Source organism: Grammomys surdaster, unplaced genomic scaffold (genome assembly GCF_004785775.1).
Source record: "Grammomys surdaster isolate TR1022 unplaced genomic scaffold, NIH_TR_1.0 126248, whole genome shotgun sequence".
NCBI classification, from domain to species: Eukaryota; Metazoa; Chordata; class Mammalia; order Rodentia; family Muridae; genus Grammomys; species Grammomys surdaster.
Genome location: NW_021621048.1, coordinates 8021975 through 8044741, shown reverse-complemented (window position 1 = coordinate 8044741; position 22767 = coordinate 8021975). Strand labels below are relative to the sequence as shown.

The following is a 22767-nucleotide window of genomic DNA, read 5'->3' as shown; positions in this document are numbered from 1 at the left end:
AGCACAGCCTGGGCTGAGCCTCCTGCAGCCACTAGGATTTGCAGCTGTTCACAAGCACCTCTTGGTGTCTCAAGTGTTGAAGTCTGTTTTCACCACCACAGGGCTCCCAGTGTGTTGCCAGGACCACACAGGGAGGCTGGGCAGCAGAAGGCTCTTAATGTATTTTATGGCTTGGTTGAGTACTCCGAACTACACTTATTAATTATGAGATGCTGTTCAGTCAGTGTTGCAATATACACATTTGGCTAATTGATTTGTACAGGCTCGCATCTAGCAACATAAAGAATGTGCAAGACCATAACGTGGAGACCTTAACTGCTTTCATCCCCTTTGGTTTCTCCAAGAGGGCCAAAGACCCAGGGTTCTTTGTTGCCTAACCTGGCATCCACAATCGTTTAGTGCTCATGAAATGTCTTGAACGAACGATGAACGAAAGGATAATTTTGTTTGTTTCTGTGCTTTTCTGTTTACCTCATTTCTCAATTACATATGACCCTTGGATCGTGAGAAAATAGCACACCTATGGAAATACAGCCAGTGGTTTATTCAGAGCCATTTGTTGATTTTGCTTGGAACCTTCTTGATCCTTTGGAAGCCTGAGTCCTGAGTGTGGTCGGGAGTGTGGAGAAGGATATGAACCCCACCTCCAGGGACAGTGTTCCCTGGGTTGAGATTTTAGAAGGCATGGCACCAAATGACATACTCTTTACCTAGGTAGTGACAATGTAAAGGTGGCAACTTCTGAGGGGGAAGTTTGAATGTGGTTCCCACTGCAGACTTGAAGGTTGCCTTTTCTGACTTTAGTTAGTCCCTTTGACTCCAGCAGTGGCTGTCCCTGCTTCACTGAAATGGCGCAGAGCCCAGGCATTGCTACGCAGAACCTAAGCGATCTCTGCCCTACAACTCCTAGAGGCACTGGCGTTTGCTGCTCTAGCGAACGCTTGGCGCCCTCCCCAGACCAGGCGACATAGAGCGTCCATCCCTAGACCATAGCCAAGGGCAGGGCCCGTAGAGACATCATCCTGGCCCCTCCACAGGGATGTCGGCTCAAAGGGCGCATCACGGTAGGTTCGTCAGCATCTCGGCAGAAGGTCCTCAGGCTGCGGGTGATCACTTGGTGGTGGCGCTCTCAGTGCCTCGCGGCAGCAGTTTGAAGAACCGCAGGAGGGACGCCAGGCCCCAAGGCTCCCCTGGAGCCTCCTGCAAGGGTCCCTCCCAGCCCCCCGGAGCCGGCGCCTGACCGAGCCAGATCACGCGAGCAAGCGGCAAAGGGGATGGCTGAGGAAAGTTGGGGGCCGGAGCTGCGAGGCGGGGGAGCGCGCAACCCCGCGCCAATGTCCGCGTCTCATGAATATGCACGAGCCACCTCCCTCCCTCCGTGACGTCACGAGCCGTCCCGGGGTGAGCGCCGGAGCCGCTCCGGGTCCGCGCCAGTGAGTGCTGCTGTTGCCGGCGAGCGAGCGAGCGGCGCGGCGAAGGGCAGCAAAGGCGGTGGGTGAGGGCGGCGGCGGCGGCTCCTGAAGCGCACCCGGCGGCTACAGCGAGGCTGCGCGGCAGGCACCAGCGGACACCGGCGGACACCGGCAGGCGAGGCCGGCGCGGGCTGTAGGCGTCGGCAGCAGCTCGGTGGCGGCTCAGGCGGCGAGGATGCTGCCGGGGAGGCTGTGCTTGGTGCCGCTCCTGCTGGCGCTGGGCGTAGGGAGCGGCGGCGGCAGCGGCGACGGCGGGGACAGCCGGCGGCGCCGCCTCCTCGCGGCGAAAGGTGGGTGCTGGGGAAGTTTGTTCCTCTTCAAGAAGGAGGCAGGGCGGGCTCGAGGGTGGCAGACCCCAGGCTTACGCGTGCAACACCCACCCTTTCTTGTGGCAGCTTCGGCTTCTGCGCGCACAGTCCTCGAAGTCAGCGCCCTAAGCTGTGGACCCAAGGGGTTCTCCAGCCCAACCTCTGGGCGGGGTCCTGGCGCCACGGAGAAGGGGAGGTCTATGGAGTACAGAGAACTTTGGGGACCCTGTGAGCTGGGGTGGGAGCATCGCAGGCTTGGCTCAGGGATGCTTGGAGTAAGGCAGGACATGGGCGCTGTAGCGGGGCTTGGAGGAGGGGCGGGTGGATGAAGCAGGTGTCTGTCTGTTTCTGCCTTGGGGGCAAGAACCAGGGGTGTCTTCAAAGGAGCGAGCCGAGCTGGACTGGTACATCGGCTTGTGGATGGCGTGGGAACTTGTAGGCTCCTGAAAGCCTTGCCCGCACCCCGGCGCTCCGCGGGCTCCGCAGCGCGGGCTCTGGCTCCCCTGGGAACGCACGCCCTCAAGATGGGCAGAGTCCGGAAGAAGCGCGGAATGTGATGGTTCCTACTGCGGCTCACACTCTGCTTTTCTCCGGAGGTCCGAGTCTCCGAGCCCAGAGCTCCGCTCTGGTCTTTCTAATTGATCTTGACCTCTCTAATCCTCCAAGATTCTCCTGAAAGCTGGCGTTATCGTGGAACCTAGAAGCCGGCAAGCCCCAGACTTTGACTGCTGTCTGGGAGCGCTAGGAGAAGCGCAGGTTGGGGAGCCCGCATCTGGAGGGCGGGTCTGGAACAGAAGGTCACGCGGTAGCCTATGGTTGGGAAGCATCATAGGAGCCGAATTGGGGCGGATGATGGTGGGCTGGGGAGGCTGTAGCGGATTGCTGGACGGAGCGCTTGGCTTAAGTGGTAACTTGTTGATTCTCTGCGCTATTGACGAGGAGGGCATACTTTCGGTTTCTGCCAGGTGAACGGGGAATATGTGGTCCTTTGAATTCTGTCTGGCGATATTTTGAAGACAGAGTTTTTGTCCTTGTTGGAAAAACATTCACAAGTAGAGACAGCTTGATTTAGAGGCTTGCTAGCCCAGCTGGGATGGAGCTCACAGCAGCCTGTATCTCTCCGGAGACTGGAGAGTTGGGGAAGCAGGCCGTTCCATTTGCCTTGTCTGGACTTTGAGAGCTACCTCTCCTGTCATTTGCAAGTGATAAATTTGGGAAGAGAGGTATTCCCATTCTTTTTAGTCTATAAATTTCTGGGGACATAATCTGGAAAAGATTTTATGCACAGGTGTCCTTCTAACATTCACCTCTCCTCATTCCTTAACAAGGAATTTCTTTCTTCTTTCTTAATTTTTTTGTTCTCAAAAATTAATCATGAAAATGTCTTTTTTAAAGTGTTATGGTAAAAGGTTGTCTGTATGAAGGGACCAATGTGATATGCTGTTGTTCTGGTAAAGAATAAAAAAACGAGTGTCCAAACAGTCTGTTCTCCTTCCCGTACGGACACTTTGATAGGCAGGCAGATTTCATTCTTCCGAGGTCGTCTATCACATTGCTGCAAGTAGAGAGCTCGCAGTGAGTAAGGGTTAGGGAAGGAGTAATTTGGGAAGAGAACTCTGTGTGTAACACATTGCTGAGTTCACTGAGAACACGGCATGAGAGGAGCGGGAGAGAGTGGAAATCAACAACAAATGCAGGCTTCCACAGACCTAGATTACGTGAATAATTATGTAGAAAATAATCTAGATCCGTAATTTTATTCACTTAGAATATATCCATTTCACGTTTAAAGCCATTTGCCATTCTACTGTAAAAGTTTATTGGCCTTGAGAATGGGAGCTACTCTGGATTCTCCTTGTCTTTCTCCTTCAAACCACAAGGGGGCTGCAAAGAGCACCATTTATTTATTTATTTATTTATTTATTTATTTATTTATTTATTTATTTATAAACAAGTAATATTTGGTCACAACAGACACATTTATTATAACAGTTTACTTAACATTTACAGGGCAGGCTTTTTTTTAATTTCAGTGCACTTGAAGTTCACATTTCTAAATCATATAATCCCTGAGGACTATTTGGGAGGAACAATACAACTGAGTTTTGCATGTAATAACACACACTGCCTCTGATAGCTCTGTTTTTAAGGTTTCTATCGTTTCTGTTCCCACCATCAAAAAGGAGAAGGCTCAGGAGGGCCCGTGAGAGAGACTGAACAGAGGGATTGCTGTCTTTCTAGGTGCACTTCTGAGTTCACAGGGAGAAAGAAGACAACCGGGAGAGTGTGTGTGTGTGTGAAGCTGCCATGCTGAGTGGTGCAGACCTCCTGAGTTGTACACACCCTCTGCACAACTGTTTACAAGTGTTCCCCTGGTCTCTAATGCCTGTGAGATGGTGGGTCTGTATAGCAATGTGTTCTGCCTTTGCATTTCTTACTTCTTGGTGCAGGAGACCTAGACGCTAACTCCTGACCACTGCTGGGGTTTTCCACCTAATGTTGAGCTTACAGTGCAACCGTGTTCCAGAAGCAGACATGATGAAGTAGCTGGGCAGTTAGAACTGCTTCTTCATCCTCCCATGCCTAGGAAACACATAAAAAACAATCCCTTCTTGGATTCCTTAAAGCGACCAGGTTATATACACATGTACTATGAGCAATGCTTGGTAACTGTTCTAGAGAAAGGCACAATGTATCAGAGAAAGATGATGAACTCCAGACAGTTACCTGAAGGTTTACACTAAGTTTAATAAAATGCCAGTGGTCTCACAGCCTCAAGGGCTCAGTATATATTCTCTTTCTAGGTGCCAGACTTCAGGCATAGAGATCATTCAGCACAGTCCTTGAGTATATAGACTGTCAGTTACTACAGGCTAACCTGGTGAGCATGTAAACAGGCCTGTGTGTGAGGTGGGAATCAGAACTTGCTTATACCTGTGGAAACCAGCGTTCTGGCTCAATGAAGCAGTGTTATTCTTTCATCCACGGACTGGAAACAACCACCTTTGAATACTGCTCAGTATTACACATTGCACCACCTGTCCTGAAGGGTGTGATGTACATTCCTGCAGAGAATTGTACTCAATCATCCTGGGCAAGTAGCACATGGCTCTTAAACGGGCCATAGAGTTACCTCTCCAGCTGAAACACTAAGGCCCAAACATTTCTCAGCACTGAACCAGAGTATACTCCATCCCTAGTCACCTCTGGTCTTACAGTTAGAAGGTCTTCCTCAGCTGTATTCTCATTATTACCCAAGTATGGTCACACGGCAGCATGGTCTTCTCTAGGAACTTTCCCGGGATGGCCCCTCCCAGAAAGGCATGCCTCTGCCTCAGGCGTGCCGATCCCAGACTGATCTGTGGGTGTTAGAGCTTCTCTGTACTGCTTGGGCTGGCCTTCAGTTGTGCGATGAGCAGCCAGGAGTGTACACAACTACATGCAATCCGGGATAGTATCCTTTTTTTGACATAAACATTTAGATTTTTTTCTTGTCCTGAAAAGTGAAAGTTGAGTGTAGCTGCCAGAGAAACTTGACTTTGAATCTCGGCCCAATTATTCTCTCATTAGATGATATTAGGCAAATGAATTCATCCTTCGAGCTTTGGTTTCCACATCTATAAAGTGGAGCTACCGAGCCCTGTCTCCCAAGCTGGTTGTCATAACAGTATTCAGAAAGCTTCTATTTTAGATTGTGGAGTAAAGGACACAGAATACACAATAACTTTAATTATTAATCCTCAAAAACCTGGTTCTAGTAGTAACCAACTTGGTGAAACTTTCCTTGTCTGACTTCTTTGAAATGGAATAGCTTTGTCTAATCAGCTAAAACTCAATTCTCTCTGTCTTTTAGTTTCCCTTTGTATGAGGACTGTGCATGTATGAGCAAATAACACATATACATACAAACACACATGCACATACACACATTTGATGTAACTTGTGAAACCTCTTTCATCCTTTATGGCTCTGTGAATGCCTTTGCAACTACCGTTTAATGGCCAGCCTGAAACTTCCTGCAGAACGAGCTGAGAGTAAGGTTTGGGAGCGTGTTATGCACATATAAATAAGCAAGTGTATCTTTATGTGCAAGCACCAGCAATGTGGGAGGCTCTGGCTTCTGGAGGAGTAACTCATGTGGTGTGATTTGGCTTATAAAAGCGGCTCATCAGCCAGGTTGCTACTTGCCTCCCAGCTTGCAATCCTAGACAGCAGATAAGTGGTCCTCTTCATCAATGGCATGCCCCACATCTGAGCTGATTTGTACTTTCAGGGATGAGGGTGACCCAAACCATGATGACCGAAACACAGCTTGGGACTCATTATCACATTCTTCATTATTACTTAGCTCTCAATAATTGGACCCTGTGGAAATGGTTCCATCGGAAGATTAGGTTTTCAGGAAAGACCACTGGGAGGCCTTGGAACCCATTGAACTGAAGCCACTGACACTCTGCAGTGCAGAGGACAGAGGGAGCTGTGAGGGAAGACACAGACAGGAGGTCAGAAGGATGCCTGCGATGGGAGTTAGAATTATCCAAATATGCCGTGGGCTCTGTTATTTAGCCTGAGCAGTAAATGCGGTTTCTGGACTCCATTTTCCTATCTGAGAAGAATCAAGACAATAACACAAACTCCAAAACAAGAGGTAGATTGTTCTTAGAGCCCCGATGACCTGTAAGGGAGGAGGAAATTGACAAGGTTAGAAGTCTGGGGAAGCTTAGTGGAGAAAATGAGAGGAGTCTTGATGGGTAAGTGGAGACTGGGTGAGTAGAGAGGGGTGAGTACAGGACGAATGCAAAGTAGTAGGAAGGCCCCCAGCTCGAGGACTGACCAAGGTGAAGAGCAAGCGCACACAGCACTGACTCCCCTGCCTGCACCCAGGATCCAGAGCTGATAGAATAGTGCATGCTTATTGAAAGCATGCTCCCTTTCTGATGCTATCTTAATGTGATTGTCACAATTTGACCCTCATACGAACTCTAGGAACAGGAATCAGAAGAAGCTCCAAGGAGGATTTGAGACTGAAATTCCCAACCCAGAACAGAATGGCCAGCATGGATTCCCTGTTGGTAGCCTCACTTAGCAGAGTGATTTGCAGGTGAACTTGAAGGAGGTCCGGAGGGAGGTCAGAGAGGCTCCATGGGACTTAAGGTAATGCCATTCTGAGAATCCTTCAAAATTGCTACCTGAATCTTAGCCCTTTTTCTTGATTTGGAGTGAGCCTGGTTTGTCTCCTTCCCCCAAAGCACCTCCTAGCTTGCTGTGTCTCACCTCCAGCAGAGAAAGCAGCTAGCTGGTTCCTGGATCACTCCTTACCAAGAGTTTGGTGCAACTGTCTTTAAGAAGGAGCTGTGCTTTTCTTTAAAGAGCTTCTGGGGTTTCTAATGTGGATGGTGTTGATTGTAACCCCCTGCTTCTCCCGATGATCTGCTCTCCAGTGGGGGCTTTGCTCTCCCACGTTTTCTCCTTGTTTTCTGCCCCTTCAAAGTGCATGCCATCTTCCTGTTTCCATAGAAGATTGTGACCGTGGATCTCTAAAGGAAAACGTGCCGCTCATCCCTTTGAGACTGTTGCTAAGCACTGTATTCAAGAATGTGCCTCTCGGAGCACTTAAAAGTCCTCCAAGACTCAGCTGTGTACCTCAGAGCTACTTCTTGAGTTTGGCCTGGCCTTTCCCCTGTCAACTCACAGGTTCTGCTTCGTAGGGGTTTAAAATTCCCAAAAGAATCAGGACATTAGCCTCACACTAAAAGGTGTGAAGGAGTAAGACCTTGATGATGTCGCCTTAAATTGGTCTTGGAGCCTGCAGACACTGTCCTCGCTGTATCTGAGAATGTTTAACCAGCCAAAATTATGACTTATTTCTTTGGAGTTGTTGCATTGAGTCGTCATGTGAAAATTGCCAATTTAAAATAAAAGCACATCACTTCTGTGTCTTCCGCCACTCTCCACAATGTATGTTTTATTATGTGGTTAAATACATGTGCAGCCTTCACTTAATTCTGAGTAGAAATCACTGTGGGGTGTTAGGGAAAGCCTTTGGTTTTCAGTTCTCATGGTCTGTATTCACGAATGAGCTGGGACAGTCCCTGGGGTCAGAGCCTCTGGGCGTCTGATTTTCTGTAAGTTGGAAGGATATCCATGGCGCCCATTTCCTCTACCTCAAAAATTCCAGATATCCAGATAGATAGCTCTGCATGTCCTCTGAAAGGGTAAAGTAGCTAAGGAAATTAAGTGATCATATTTAAGAAATTTGTTTTGAGACTTTGGGACTCCAAGCCCCCAAACAAAGCCTTAGATCTTTCTCCCTTCATCTTGTCTTGTAGACTCAGTTAATTATATTTTCTGAAGTTTGAATTTAGCAAGGAGTCCCACTCCAGTTCTCTGATGCGTGTGCCATACTGCCGATGCTCCCTGTGCTCAGACATTGAATACAGCTGTGCCAAGCCCAGAATTTTCAGCAGAATCCCAGCAAAAACTGTTAATATTATGTCAAGCATTTTTCCAATTTTCATGGATAACTGCATTGCAGCAAATTAATTAAAACAGATAAATGTTAATCTAATGCATGTCTCCTTGTAATTAATGAACTATAACCATTACAGGAGCATTTGATTTATTATCTTAATTTATAAAATGTTGAGTTTTCCTATAAAGTTAGCTATAGTAATAGGAGAAGCTGACCCATATATAGCATTAGGAAAAATAATCACATTTCTATAAATTAATCACGCTCTAAAAGGATATAGTTCATTAACACCATGAACTGAAAGTGTTAGATGTAAATTAGATTAACCTTTTTAGTGACACTTCCATTTATATTGTGCATTCTCCTCAAACTTAAAGCACTTTACATATATTAATTCAATTAACCCTCCCCAGACCCTTGTTAAGTAAGTACATATATCAAAGTTGGAAGGGAGGAGAAAGGAAACCCTTCAAAAATATTGAAGTCCCCGTCTTAGGATGTGTTATTTATGATTCCTTTGAGCAGCAGTTTCTTTGCACTTCCATAGCTTGAGAACATGGGTAGGTATTCACGATTTCTCACTCCTGCTGCCAGGAACCACTTAGCACCCTATATCTGAAGCTAGAGACACTTCTGCCTCATTCTTAGGCCAAATGTTGCAAAGAAACTTCTGGTTTATTGAGTAAGGTATACCCCATCAACTCTAGGTTTGGTGAGGGATGGAGTCTGTTCGAATGGGTGCAGGTAGAGCCTGAGGCCTTATGGGAACATCCCGGGGTCGTCTTCTGTTGCGAGAGATACTTAAAATGGCGGCACCCGATCTGTCTTGTGATACGGAGCCACCATGTTCCCGACTAGGCAAGGCCTGTGGCCATGAGCAAAATACACAACTGCTCGGCTCAGAATGCCTGCTCAGGCTGTCAGAGACACCAGCCCTGCCACCCATGAGCCGCCAGAGTGGTAGATGGATCTGCCAGTCTTCCATGGTGTCTCCGCAAGGCTGGGCTGTGCCCAGACCATCCTGCCATCCACACGGGCCTGGTAGGAAATGAGACTTTAATGCTTAAATATTAATCAAAGACTTTATATGTTTGGTAATGCTCAATAACAATATGCCTATACAATAAGAGGTGTTTCCCAATTAACTAACCTAGATATGAGTTATTACCCAGGACTGCTCTCCATACCTGCAATGGCTCTTCATCCTCCTACATCTCTGCCCTCTCTAGCTCCTCCTCTTCCTTTTTTATTTTATTTCCTCTCCTTACTCCTCCCACCTTAGCTCCTCCTACAGTCTTCTTTGGGGTCAGGACACTGATTCTCTTCCATTCCCTGTACTTGACCATCTGGATTTAAGGGATGAACTCTTCATCAAGACATTGGAAGTTCAGTGGAGAAGAAGTAAGGAGCAGGTAAAGGCAAAGGTGAGGCTTAAACTTCATGCTCCAGGTTTCTGCTTCAGTTGGTCCTGGGGAGGGACAAGATTCTATTCCTTCATCTGCTAGAATGAAGAGGAGAACCCACCACTCATTGAGCTCACCCAGTGAACTCAGTTACCCATTTCTCAGGGCAGGCGTACTGAATGGATAGCTGGGTCTCAAGCTGTAGCTTGCCGGTAGGATTGCCTCATCTTCCACAAGACTCCTGGTGTTTGGAAGTTTTTCTGTTATTGCTCCTGAGGATAGTTACACTCATGGAGAAAGGAAGGGAACGGAGGGTCTTGTGGTTTAGAAGGTTGTGAACATGCACAGATCGATTGAGCATTTCCCCAGTTTGAGTGTGTATGGGATTGGTAGTAGTTCCCTTTCTAACTCTTTTTGACCCTTCAAGCTCTCAGACCTTAAAAGCACTTGCTTAGGGCTGGGTTAAACTACATTCTACAAATGATGCCTCTTTGAAATGCAGTAAGTCTTACCTAACAGTCTGCCTTGGAAGTAATGGTTCCAAATCTACTAAGGGAATGGCTAACCTCAAAGTATGAATCACTCATGAGTAGACATGAAATTAAAGGTAGAAGGAGTAATTTTGGAGTGTGGAGGATTCTTTTTCGTGAGTCTGAAGTTAGAAAAGCACTGACTTTGGTCCTTTCAACCTAGATGGAAGGAAAGACCACAGGGTCCCATGGTTTTACTTCATCTCTCTCTATGTCAGATAGCTTTCCCCTAGCTTTCCTTGCTATATGGGAGTGATGGTGAGTAGGATTTAGAGCTGAAAGCCAGGGTACTTCTCAGGAAAGGAACCAGCTTCTAGAGAAGGGGTGAAGGCTGCATTTGTAGCAGAGTGCATTTTCAGAGATTTAGTTACATTTTGTTTCTGGTATTTTTGTTTGTGGGAATGTGAGTTCTCCGAAGGTCATTCATAATCAAAATGAAGGAGAGTTACAACTAGAGCCTGGTGCCTTCCCTGGCTTCCTTTTTATTGTTCATTTTGTTTCTTTTCCCAAAGGAAATCCGATTATTTATACATTATTTCAGCATAAGCATCAGTCTCGGGATGGTCATTTTTGATTACTAATTTTAAAGTTGTATTTAAGACATTTCAATGATATATATTCTTCTTTTAACTAGAAGCAGTGAAAAAGCATGTTGTTATTTTTTTTTTAAATCACACTTCTATCCTTTCTCCCTTTGAACAATCTCTTGCCTTTTCTCAACTCCAATTTTACACAAGTTTGATGGCGACCCCCATGGGATAATTCTTAGGAGGGGAATGGAAACCAGGGAGTAGCCAACAATCCTTCTTTGGAGGTGTAACTTTTTCTGGAATTTTCTGTAACTTTTAGGAAAACCAAGTTCCACCCTTTTGTCTCTGAGGTGTACCATAGGCTGCACATTCAGTGTTTCTCCTGTCCCATTCTCCCTGTCAATCAAATGACCTTTGGAGAACCTACATTCCCACAAACAAAGCTGCCTGCACCAAACACTCCAAAATCTCTATTTCCTTATACTTGGCACCAAGGCTTGCTTCTGGCTGCTTCCCTGAAGCCACTCTCTAAGACACCATCAATAATGACTAGAGTCATCACCAGGATAGCTTTATGTTGTGTCTTCTCAATCTACTAGACAGTGTGGTCAAAGACATTTTCTGAAAATGTAGCAATGTCCACTGAACAGAACAAGTCAATGTTCCCAAAGATATGGGTTTGTGATGAGCATTGTCTTCACACCACATCACCTGGTACACACTTCCAGCGTAAAGGTCTTCTACATGGGGAATTAGGAGCTGCCACTGTTCTAGACTAGAGTCTACAAGACACTGGCATCCTCATGCTCTACTTCATCTCGTCGGGAAAGAGATATCTCTGACCTTGACAGGTGGTAATGACACCTGACACCTGCTCTCTCCTTGCCCTGTTTGGGGTCTTCAATTTACATAGTAACACTCTAGCTTCATGGCAACCTATGTGGGACAGTGGAGGTTGGATGTGTGAGGTAGGCAGGCATTGATTGTGTTTAAACCACACTCAAGTAATAACAGCTTTTGTGTCCCCACATTATGACCCATCCCAGGCTCTATAGGACAATCTTCTATTATGTAAACTGGGTTGCAGTGTCCAGTTGTCCTAAGGAACACGGCTCTTTCGCCCATGCTGAATCCCAGCTGTGGTGGGCCTTAAGTGTCTTTCAGAGTTGGGCCCTGATAGAAGACACCATTGTGTTCTTTCTTTACTGGAAACTATGAAGCACGGGGCTTGGCTTCTGTGTAGCTCTCAGCACTTCCTTCTCAGCATAGATGTCTGTAGAACCCTGGTCCTTAGCATCTGCTGTTGCACATGTGAACTTCAGCATCATTTGTAAAGTTAACCACCATTGAAGTCACGGCGTCCTGAGCCTAATTTGTCCTCCGTAGCATAGAACACATATACTACTGAAGAACATTGTCACACACTGGTGAGAATTGAGCTGTGACTGTCACCTGCTGCAGAGCTGGGGATCTCCCACCTCGCTCCATTAGTCCTCCTTGTTCCCATCAGCCTTCTAGTACAGTCTAATCCCCAGACTGTACAAATCCTAAGTGGATAAATCACACCTGCTTTCCAAACAGATCGTTAGAAACGATTTGCAATTTGTAATATCGGATGCACGTGTTCAAAGAAGCAAAGATGAGATTCTTAATTGGAAAAGCTTTGTTATCAATTAAAGTGGGACGGCAGCTTGCAATGAGCCCTGTGAATTTCCAAGCCCACAGTTAGGGCATCCGGGATCGGAGGCCGAGCTTCCTGGGTTGTGTATATATCGTCTTCAGAATGCACAGATGAGAATCTCTCTGAAGCCAGAACATTTACTTTAGGATCTAAGGAAATGCCGGTTCAAGTCTGGGCATTAATGCATGGCTTTATGCACAGGGAAAATACTTCTCACAATCAAACTAAAGCTCAAGTCTTCAGAGGCTGGCAATAGGCAATCTCTCCTAGAGCACAGGAGGTGTGGGCTATGATATGTGGCTTGCAGTGGAGGGTAGATTCCTGGTAGCCATGATTTTGCCCCTTTCTCCTAAGTGTAAGCGTTGTTCTCTATGTAATCCTACCATTCCCCATATGGACTAGCTCCAGCCCAGCCCAGGGTATTTCTCATCCCAAAGCTCTGGTTCAAGTGGGAATAACATCGCTCTTGGGATACCAAGACTGGATCATGGATCAAGCAGGTTTTACTAGTTTTAGAGTGTGTAACAGGAAGTAAGCAGAAAGGATCTTAGAACCAAGAGTCTCTCTTTCTCTTTTTTTAACCATATATATTTTGTAGTGACACCATTATTATCCTGAATGAAATTTACATTTAAAAAGTATGTGCATAATTTAACAAGCCATATGATGCCTAAGCTGAGATATACAGGAAGTACAAGGAAATAATGTGTAGCAATATGTTTTCCAACCCGTACTAAAGACCTACCTGTATACTAAAGGAAGAGATGAAGTAGGTGCTTTTTGTGAATTCAACAGTGATTTCATGCAAGCCACCGTGAATTCAGTAGCCACCAACACATCCAGGTGTCTAGTTTCTAGGCCCTAATGACATCATGAACAGGAAGATGGTAGTGTGACTTTTACAACTGTCGAAATGTTTCTGGTAACACCTGAACAAGATGAGACACGTGTCTACGTTCTTAGGAAAGAAGACTCTGGATATGTTAGAGCTACACAAAGAACATCCAGCTGACCTGTTCTGGTGTTGCTTCTGTCAACAAGAGAACAGGAAAACTCAGGTGGAGATGTTCAGGCACGAGTACTCATTTCTCATCCCTGCCTGCACCCCAAAGTACCAAAGCTTAAAATATAAACACATTTTATAAATATATCCTTTCTGGGAACAGTCAGTGGGAAAGAAAAAAACACTACCAGCTGGTGGGCAAGTGAAACAGGTCGACTTAACCAGGTATTGCATAGCTCCCTCCTCCAGCCTGGTCTAGACTCACACTACATTGAGTCAGAGCAGCTATGATCACTCAGTTAAGTTCCTTATGAGACAAGGTCTATAGCGGTGGTAAATCCATAAGTTAGCAGGACTCAGAAACCTCCATGAGATCTTCACCAGGCTTGTCCCTTCCCTAAAGTTATGGAAGAGGTGAAAAAATGGACTGGGACATTTGGAAGTTTCCAGTAGTGTAGCTGCCTGCAGTTGTTTTATCAGTAATGCAGATTTGCTTGGGCTGTTAATGCCAACGACTCTTTTTATACCTCTAAGTCACACAGGGGCATCTTGGTGGTGGAGCCAATCAAACATGCATTGGAACATCATTTAGACCAGAGGATATTTTGGGTGGTTCAATATGGTAACTCCTGCTTCTCTCCTTCTGTCCTTGATTCACAGAAGTGGTAAGTGGGGCTGGTGGGTTACCGAATGCCTCACTCCTTTGGAGTGGGTGACTCCTTTGAGTCAGATATAAAACTAAAAATTTAAAAGGATCTGGACTAAGTCTGCAACCAAATGTAAATGAGAAACTGTGAACCTGGCTGGAATACATTTTTGGTGGTTGCCATCCATTGGGAAAGAGGAGGTCAACAGTGTGTTAGGGCAAACACGAGATATTAGGCTCAAACAAAGGGATGGACATATGGTCAACACTTATATTCCATAACTGAAACGTCACGTTGATGAAAAGCTTCTGTATACTTTCATTGAAAAGGTAGAGGAAGGAAGATTTTGATTTTTTGTTTGTTTGTTTGTTTTTAAATCCTTAGGAATGGATTTATTCCCCCACTTCTCTGATTTTGTTTGCTTGTGTTTGAGGCAGGGTCTCACTAGGTAGCCTTGGTTAGCAACTCATAGAGCTCTGGCTACCTCAGCCTCCAGAGTGCTGGGATTCAAACTTTCTTCTCCCTTCCTTATTAGATTGAAGTGTTGCTAAGGATGAGACTGTTTTGCCAAAGAGAGATCCAGCAGCTTAGAGATGAAATGCAATTTGATGGTTTGATTTAATGGGAATACCACATTCTCTTACTAAGTGGTTTGGTGACATTTGGTAGCTCTGTAATATTTGACTTGGAGTTGAGTTTATAAAAATTTTAGCCTAATAGTAACTTCAGGCTGCTGAGGGATGTATGTATTTTTGAAATGAGAAGACCTGGTTGACATTCTGATTCCAAAGTCAACATCATTTCTTATGCACCACCATATTTTCAATTATGATAGATGATGAGCTGTGAATTTAAAGATGGCTTTCCTGGAAGCTCCCACACAGACACAGCCTGTGTATAATAAGGAGAAAAGCTTGGATGGGAGGGGTTGTCACACCCACCCTTCTGACTTGACTTACTAAATACTTCTTTCCGAGGCTGCTCTCCCAACTCAAATCTGCCACGTTGGTTCCTTCTTGAAGTCTTGAAGTATATTTAGAAAGAGAGAATTTCTGTAGTTTTCTGAAGTATTCACCTTCTGATTTTCTAGAGATAGGTGAACTTACACACACACACACACACACACACACACACACACACATGCTCTCGCCAAGAGCAAAAGGGGTGATGAAAGTCCTGACAGCCAGACAAAAGCACATCAAACAACAATTTGGAGGAGTAAGGCAGACGGTTAGGATGTGTTATTTTAGCATCTCTTTAGCATTTCAGCATATATGCAGGTCACTTCCAAGGAGAAGATGCTCAAAATGGACACTAAGCTTTCAATATGGCAGTATTTGGGAGCGGTTAAGGTCAGGATCTCATTCAGGAAGTCCTGGACTTGTAGTTTTATAAAGTACTGGGATTTTCTATCTTTCATGTAACTCTGGAGCATTTCTAGACCTTCCTATACCACAAGGTGACCACAAGTCTAATATTTCACCTATAGCCAGCTGAGGATGAAGAGCGGCTGGCCCTACTACCACCTCCAGTCTGCTGAGCTAGGAGAGTAGAGTGGTGTTGCTTTAGGGAAAACTTGCTAGCAGTGGCTTGGAAACTGGAGCCTCCCCCTTAAAGAGGAAGTGAGCTCCAGGATATGCTGTGTGTTTGTCTTGACTTCTCTGTGGAGTGGGTTTTCATCAGGCTCAATGTGGTCCAGGTGTCTAGAAGCCAAAGGCATAGGTGTAAGATGTGTAGGGAGAGAGCAATGGCTCTGTGCTGTAAGATGCACATGTATAGAGAAAGCAAAGTCTCTCCACCTCTCTGCAGAGGGTGGTTGTAACACAGCTCCTGTGAGTCTGGCCACATCTGTTTGTGTCTGCAGCCCAACTTCAGAGCCAGCCTTTTTGCTTGTGGCTTCTCTCTGGCTACTAGAATCCTAAACTTGTAGTCATGGCAGATCACAGGTTTTAGGAAACTTGTACTCCCAGGACATGCTTTTATCAGTGGCTGCCAAGAGTTGCCAAATCCTTATGCCCCTCTCCTTGCCCCCACTCCCTTTTCCTGCAGGTGGAGGACATCTGAGGGACGCAGCATTCCAGCTGCCTGTGGTGGTAACTGGCTTTCTCTTCCTGCATTACTGTTGTACTCCCCTTTCCACCCTCCCTGAGATCACTCCTCAAAACCTATACTGGGACCTAGATTCAGGGCCTACTTCTGAAGGAACCCAGACTGACAGAAGCTGAGCAAGGAAGCCATTTACAGAAAGTGTCCTTGCTGTACCTCTCTGAATCCCCTGAGGCAAATCTAGCAAGACTGGAACATCCAGTGCCTTCAGACATTCGGCCAGACTTGCTTGGCAGCTATGAGGCTTTGTGGGACGTTTGGAGATCTGTGTATGACTTCTGGGAACTCTCAGTGCTCATGTGCAGGACTTAGAACCCGCCTTCATACCATCTGGGCCTGGAAGACTTTGCTGGAACAAATGCACTGTGCAGTGATCTGCAGCTGATGTAGACACGGGGCTCGAGGGAGTAGAAAGGATTTCTCTTTACCCAGGCTTTGGAAGGCTCCTGGAGGACAGGCTTGCCCCAGGCCTTTGAGCCATGTCTGTGCTAATGAAGGCCCCTCTGGCTGTGAAAAGAGGAGCTAGGCCTGATGCCTGCAGCCCACGGAATCCAAGTGTCTGGGGGGAACATCTGGCACCCCTGATCACAGCCAGATTTCTTGAGTGTCTATTTTCAGTATTTTCTCAGATCACCTATAAGTAAATTTGTAAAGCAGCTAGCTCTCTCACCAGCATATCCCTGGCCAGTATGGAGCAGCCCACAAAACTGAAATCCCTCCTCTCCCTAGAGCCTCCAGCAATCACAGGTCTGAATTACTATGGCCGTTCAAATATTCCAGACAAGGCATGGAAATCCTCACTGATAAAAATCCTGCCCTTTTTCTGAAAGCCTAGATACACTGATCCATGGTCACAGGCACAGCTGGATGTGAATTAGCCCATCAGCTTAGCCCAGTATCATGGCCAGCTCACAGGGATTTAGTATTTTTTTTTTGACAGACAAATGACTTTATTTTCAGAGATGAGTGTTATCAACACATAAAATATGTGCAAATAAGAAATTGCTGGAACTGAGTACAACGTCTGATTATCAGAAACGTTCTCTTAATTCTGGGTGACTGGTGCGTGATGTATGAACTGTCTCTGGATCTTGACTATGTTCCTTGGAAGCTGTTGCAGAACTGCTTCAGACTCATGCTCTCATCTTGAAAATGGGCACAATAAATCTCAGCCCAGCAGGTTGCCATAAAGTAAGCTCAAGGTTCTAGGGCTTGGACTATAGGAGGCTGGTGCTGTGGTGATCTGTTGACAACTGACAGTCTAGCAGCAATAGCATTCTTGTGTTCTTAGGTCCTGTGACCCAAGGATTTAGAGGCTGTTGGTGATAATAGTTTGCTTCTGCTCTGTGATGTCTGCGAACTTGACTGGAGGTTTTGAGCTTATCTGGATATTTCTTCAGATGGTTTGGATAAATATCTCAAGGGCTGGACCTTACTGAGAAAACTAACCAAGTTCTGTGAGGGTCTCCATACGTGGTTGGGCTCCCTGGATGCAGAAAATTAAGGATGGCATCACCCCTCCTGCCTGGAAGCTCAGGGCTCCAGCACAGAAAGCAGAATCTGCAAGGTTTCTTGAGGACTTGTCTGGATCCCGCTTCTAATGCAGCTAGAGCAAAGATCTTTGCAACACCTTAAGTATGGCTGTCCCAAATGAATGGCTTGAATTTTCTCCTTGATTTGTTGTACCTGACTTTCGTCTTATCTGGAATGGCCTTTATGCCTCAAGAAGTGACAGGTAGACAGAGACACTCATTTACTGGAGTGTAAATCTGGAGTATTCCCTATCAGAGGATGAGTAATCATAAAGAGAGTTCTGGGAAGACTGTGGTAAGTGAAAGTGCTAAAGCATGCTGTCAGGGTATACGAATCTGAAGACAGTTACTCTACTTTGTTAAGTTACATACAATCTACCTTGTAGCTAACACAAAGAGCATTGGACAATAGACCAGCATGTTCTGGATACTTACATGCACCAACTTGTATCAACCCCGTATGAACTCTATGAGGTGCATATCTTAATACAGTTGAGGAAACTGCTAGGGATCTTCAGTCAGTTCATAAGTAATGGCTCTTGTACTTGAGCCCTGATCACTGACTTCAGAGCCTTTCCTTTCTACCTTGCTGTTGTATGCAGCCTCTTATGAAGTAATGGGTTCATATATTCTGTTCCCTCTGTGTGTGTGTGTGTGTGTGTGTGTGTGTGTGTGTGTGTGTGTGTGAGAGAGAGAGAGAGAGAGAGAGAGAGAGAGAGAGAGGGAGAGAGAGAGAGAGACAGAGAGAGAGAGAGAGAGAGCGAGAGAGCGAGAGAGCGAGAGAGCGAGAGAGAGAGCTTGTGTGTGTGCGTTAATGCATTAATCATGTTCCAGACTCTATTCTGTACTTAGAGCAATAATGTATCTTTTTTGTGTTCCCCTCCTGTACAATTTGAATGCCTTAGAAATGAGGACTGGGCATGACAGAGAGGTCTCCATTCCTTTGGAGTGGCTCTGCATGATGATTGTCTTGTTAGCGACACCTGCTGGCCCTGGGTGTCAAGGAAAACGGGGCAAGTATCCTATTCTCTGAAGAAGATTTTGTTCTGGTTTACTGTTGAAGTGTTGGTTTTGAAATGGCAACACAGAAGGTCTACTCAAGGGTTGTCCCACTTGGAACTGACTCTCATGTTTTCCTGTTTCCAGGTTCAAAGCAATATCCATGAAGCAATCAGAAAGAAAGCTCTCCAAAGAATAGTGTGAATGGCTGACAGGTTAAAGCTGATGCATAAATGCAGCATTTGCATGACAAAGACCCTGACCCCAATGCTGATTGTCATTCACCAGTAATAGGATTCTTTGAAATGCTGAAGGTCTTAATTAAATAAATACGTAATTTATTTTTGTTGGTAAATGCCTTTTGCCTCAGGAGCTATTCAAGCTAGGATATCATTTCCTGAACTTAACCTCACCAAGGCTATGTCGTTCTCATAATCCCCCTTTCTCCCTCCTCCTGGGGTTAGCAGCCTGCTTGGAGCATCCGCTTGGAGCATCAGCGAAGGTTGTCTATTTGAACAACAGCTCTTTGTCCTCAAGATGATCTGAGTTTTGATAGAGAAGCTAACAAGATGACAGATTAAAGTTTTAGATGATACTTCTGTGCAGGAGCACAGTGCAGGGGTGGAGGTTGGCGGAGACGATGACAAATGGGCTATCCCCTCTGGGCAGGACGCTCCAGGACTGCTCAGCTCTCCTGTCTTGCTTCTGCTACACCTGACACTGAACCTGGGACAGAAGCAGGTGTCCCCTTCTTCTAAGAGGCTTCACTTCCTCCCCATGTAGGACCTTGGGTTCATCATCCTGCCTCCCACTCTATTCTAGATCCCAACTACTGGGAAGAGGCATCTCAGAGCACGCACATTCTCAATAACTTTTAAAATTAAGCTCTTCATCCTCCCTCAATTTTGCTCCAACTTTAACCTGAACATGCCTCAGGAAGAGTTCATACACTCTTTATGTTTTTCTTTTTGTTTTGTTTTCTTTTTTTAATTTGAAAAGCCTGATTGGCCCACCACACAATAAGCTCTGAGAGGGAGCAGGGCTCATTTCTTCATTCCGGATAGAGCCCTGACTTCTGACCTCTCGACTGCATGGATAGATGAATAAAGCAATTCAATGAGATCCCTTGGAACATGTGGAGTTCTGAGGGGTTGTGAAGTTAGAGTTCCAGAGATAGGAAGTGATCTTACTTAAGGGCCCAAAGCTAGCGGAGGATTTCTAGCATATTGTCTATAAGTTGAGACCAGCTTTCTTATCAGAACTTCAATTTTAGGTTCTAGGGAGGAGAAGGGCTCTTTAATGTTGTGCTCCATGTCCTTGGGTTACTGGAGCTGGGCCAGTGCATGTTGCTGGGCAGCCACATTCCCTGGCACTCAGTCTCAGAGCCACCTTAAGAGGGTCCCTAGCTACTTACTTTCCTTCAGCAGGAGTGCTCAGGGCCAACTCTCACTTGAGACTGGTCAGAACAAAGCATCCCTTTTGCTTAATTTCTAGTTCGTATGAATGGTTGCCCAATCACAGGGTTGTGGCCATCTGAATACTTGACCTGTAGTGATGTCTCCTGAAGGTGGAAACCTGCCAGTGAGGACCAGGGGTGTCCCTGGCCACTCTTTGCAGGGCCTATCACCCACATGATCCAAATGTAACACCTCTCTTTGGGAAGCATGGGATGAGTTGGGTGGACTTAATTTTCTTCCTTACCTGGGCTTTCTGCAGCTGGTATTTACCCTTCCTCTCCTTCATTAATTACATTTGTCTTGTGGCATAGCATGTATTTGTAGATAAAAGAGTGAAATCCACTGCAGAGTGTGGGAAGGCATCAATAGGTAAAGTAATATTTTTGATTTCTGTTTAGGGTGACATGATGTACGTGAGTATGGCTGGCCCTGGCACATCTGATATATGTATCAGGCGATGATCAGCTGGAAAGAGAGCCATTAGGAATCGACAGAGACACAGTCACACACCTGGACGCCCATTGTTCCTTTCATCAGGCTGGCATTTTTATGGACTCGGGAATAGATAACAATCTTATGCAAAGGATGTCTGTCTGATATATTGGGAGAGTGGGTACACTATGAAGCATTGCACCATCTGATTTTACTTCCACGTGTATATAATATTTCATCCTTCTGGGATGACTTGGGTCTTATATGATGGTGTCCTAGAGGAGAAGCGATGTGATAAAGGATTATGTCATTTGCCTGGATTATTCAGATCTATTCATAACACCCCAATTCTCTGCTGTGTGGTAGAAAACTATATCTTCCAGATGTCTAGCCAGTTTGCATCTAGCTTGGTATAGTCAAGATGTGGATCTGGTGAAAGACTAGAGGATGGTAGGAAGCCATTGTCTTATTTTCCTTCCTTCCTTTGCCCTAGGTGACTTCAGTAATCTCTCCTCCCTGTAGCTGTGGCCTAACACCCTGCCTCTGTTGACTATATTATGTAAAAGGGAAATCTAATGTTCTTGACCTGTTGTATGGTCCTTACATTTAAGGCTCTGGTATCCCTGTCTAGGGACAGTCTTTCAGCCCTAGAGTTATAATAGTTTTCTGTTTTGCTAAGTGGTCTGATTCTCCATCACTTTGTACTGAGTGATTTTTCCTGAGGACTGTATTTATTCACCAAAGATAGAGGACAAAGAGATACTAAAGAAATGATCTCATCAAGTTCAACTAGGTGAACCAAAGAATTTATTGATGTTATTTACAGGAGCACAGAGATTTTTTTTCAAAGCATGAGTAACTTGCTTTTTCCTGTACAAAAGCCTCACCCAACATACATGCAAGGCATATCACTGCAGTTCCTCAACCCTTTCAAGCAACTACATTAAACAAGATTCTTCAAGTTGTTAAGTGCTTATTTATTCCCAGAGATTAACTTCCTGACTTTTGTAAGCTTAGTGAGGTCTGGGTCTTGTAAGTTTCTTGTAGGTATCATGAGCCTTGTGAGTTTTCCTCCACCCGCTATATGATATTTGGTTGTTTGACTTTTTTGTATTAAAGTTGTCTGGAGACGCTTGGAATAATAATTACAGGTTTCCAGTTTGGATGATGATTGGTATAATGATACATCATCACAAGAGTAGGTATGGAGCAGGTATGATTTCTCTTACCTTTTGTCTCTTAAAATTCCCCTTGCTCTCTTTCCCCAGTCTCTATTCTATAAGGTTCTTACTGTTGTAAGCTCTTCAGTGTCTGGGTCATTCACTTAGTGCCTCCTACGCCCACTCCTTACATTTATGGCTTCCATACAACCTTTTTTTTTTTTTTTGATGGTAGTTTGAATGAGAATGGCTCCACGAGTTAATGACTATGTCTACTTGTTTCCTGGTTAGTGGAATCATTTGGGAAGCATTAGGTGGTGTGGTCTTATTGACACAGGCATGCCCCTGGTGGTGGTGGTGGGGCAAGCGTTGAGGTTTCAAAAGACTCATACCATTCTCAGTATGCTGTCTGCTCCCATATGGGTTGAAATGTAAGCTCTCAGCTGTTCCTCCTGCTTTTCTTTACTCTGCCATGATGGAGCTAGCTCTCTCTCTCTTTACCATGTCGCCTACTTAGTTTATTCTCTTCATCTCTCTATTGTAAGAAGTTCAGCCTCATCCACCCCAAGATCCAGATTGAAAACATGTTCTTTTGCTACCTTATCCACTTCATCCTAGCTTAGACTCTGTCATCTTCATCTTAGACCATTACAGTGCGGTGCTGTCATTGTGGTTTTATTCTCTTCCTCTTTCCAGGCACTCTTCACTAGATATGAGCATATCAACCCTTAAAGCTTGAGCGGCCTCTCATGGTTTACAGAGGTTCTGGACATTGAGCCTTCTTGGTGTTGATTCTGGAGGACATGAGTCACTCTCACTTGACAGTAGCTTGTAGCCCCAGTCAGTCACTCCCACCTGCTAACCCTTAGAATTTGCTGTCCTTTGCTTTTGTGTGTCAATCAGCTAGCTTTCAGGAACATTAAGACATCTCAGAGGTATGCTGTTGAACAAAATGAGGATTGGTGGCCATGATACAGTGTGGTTTAGCTATGCAACTTGGGGAGGGGAAAGGCAGAGAAGAGAGCTCCTTTCAGG

At 45.4% G+C, this 22767-nt stretch overlaps 1 protein-coding gene across 1 annotated transcript in view; it reads left to right on the top strand.

Annotated features, from left to right (window-relative positions):
- Window positions 1-1468: 1468 nt before the first annotated feature.
- Window positions 1469-22767, top strand: part of Clstn2 (calsyntenin 2) — a 598183-nt gene continuing 576884 nt past the window's right edge. The window contains exon 1 of the mRNA XM_028758966.1: window positions 1469-1762. Within this exon, the coding sequence (XP_028614799.1) occupies window positions 1648-1762 (115 nt within the window). The 5' untranslated portion in view covers window positions 1469-1647. The remainder of the gene's footprint in view (window positions 1763-22767) is intronic.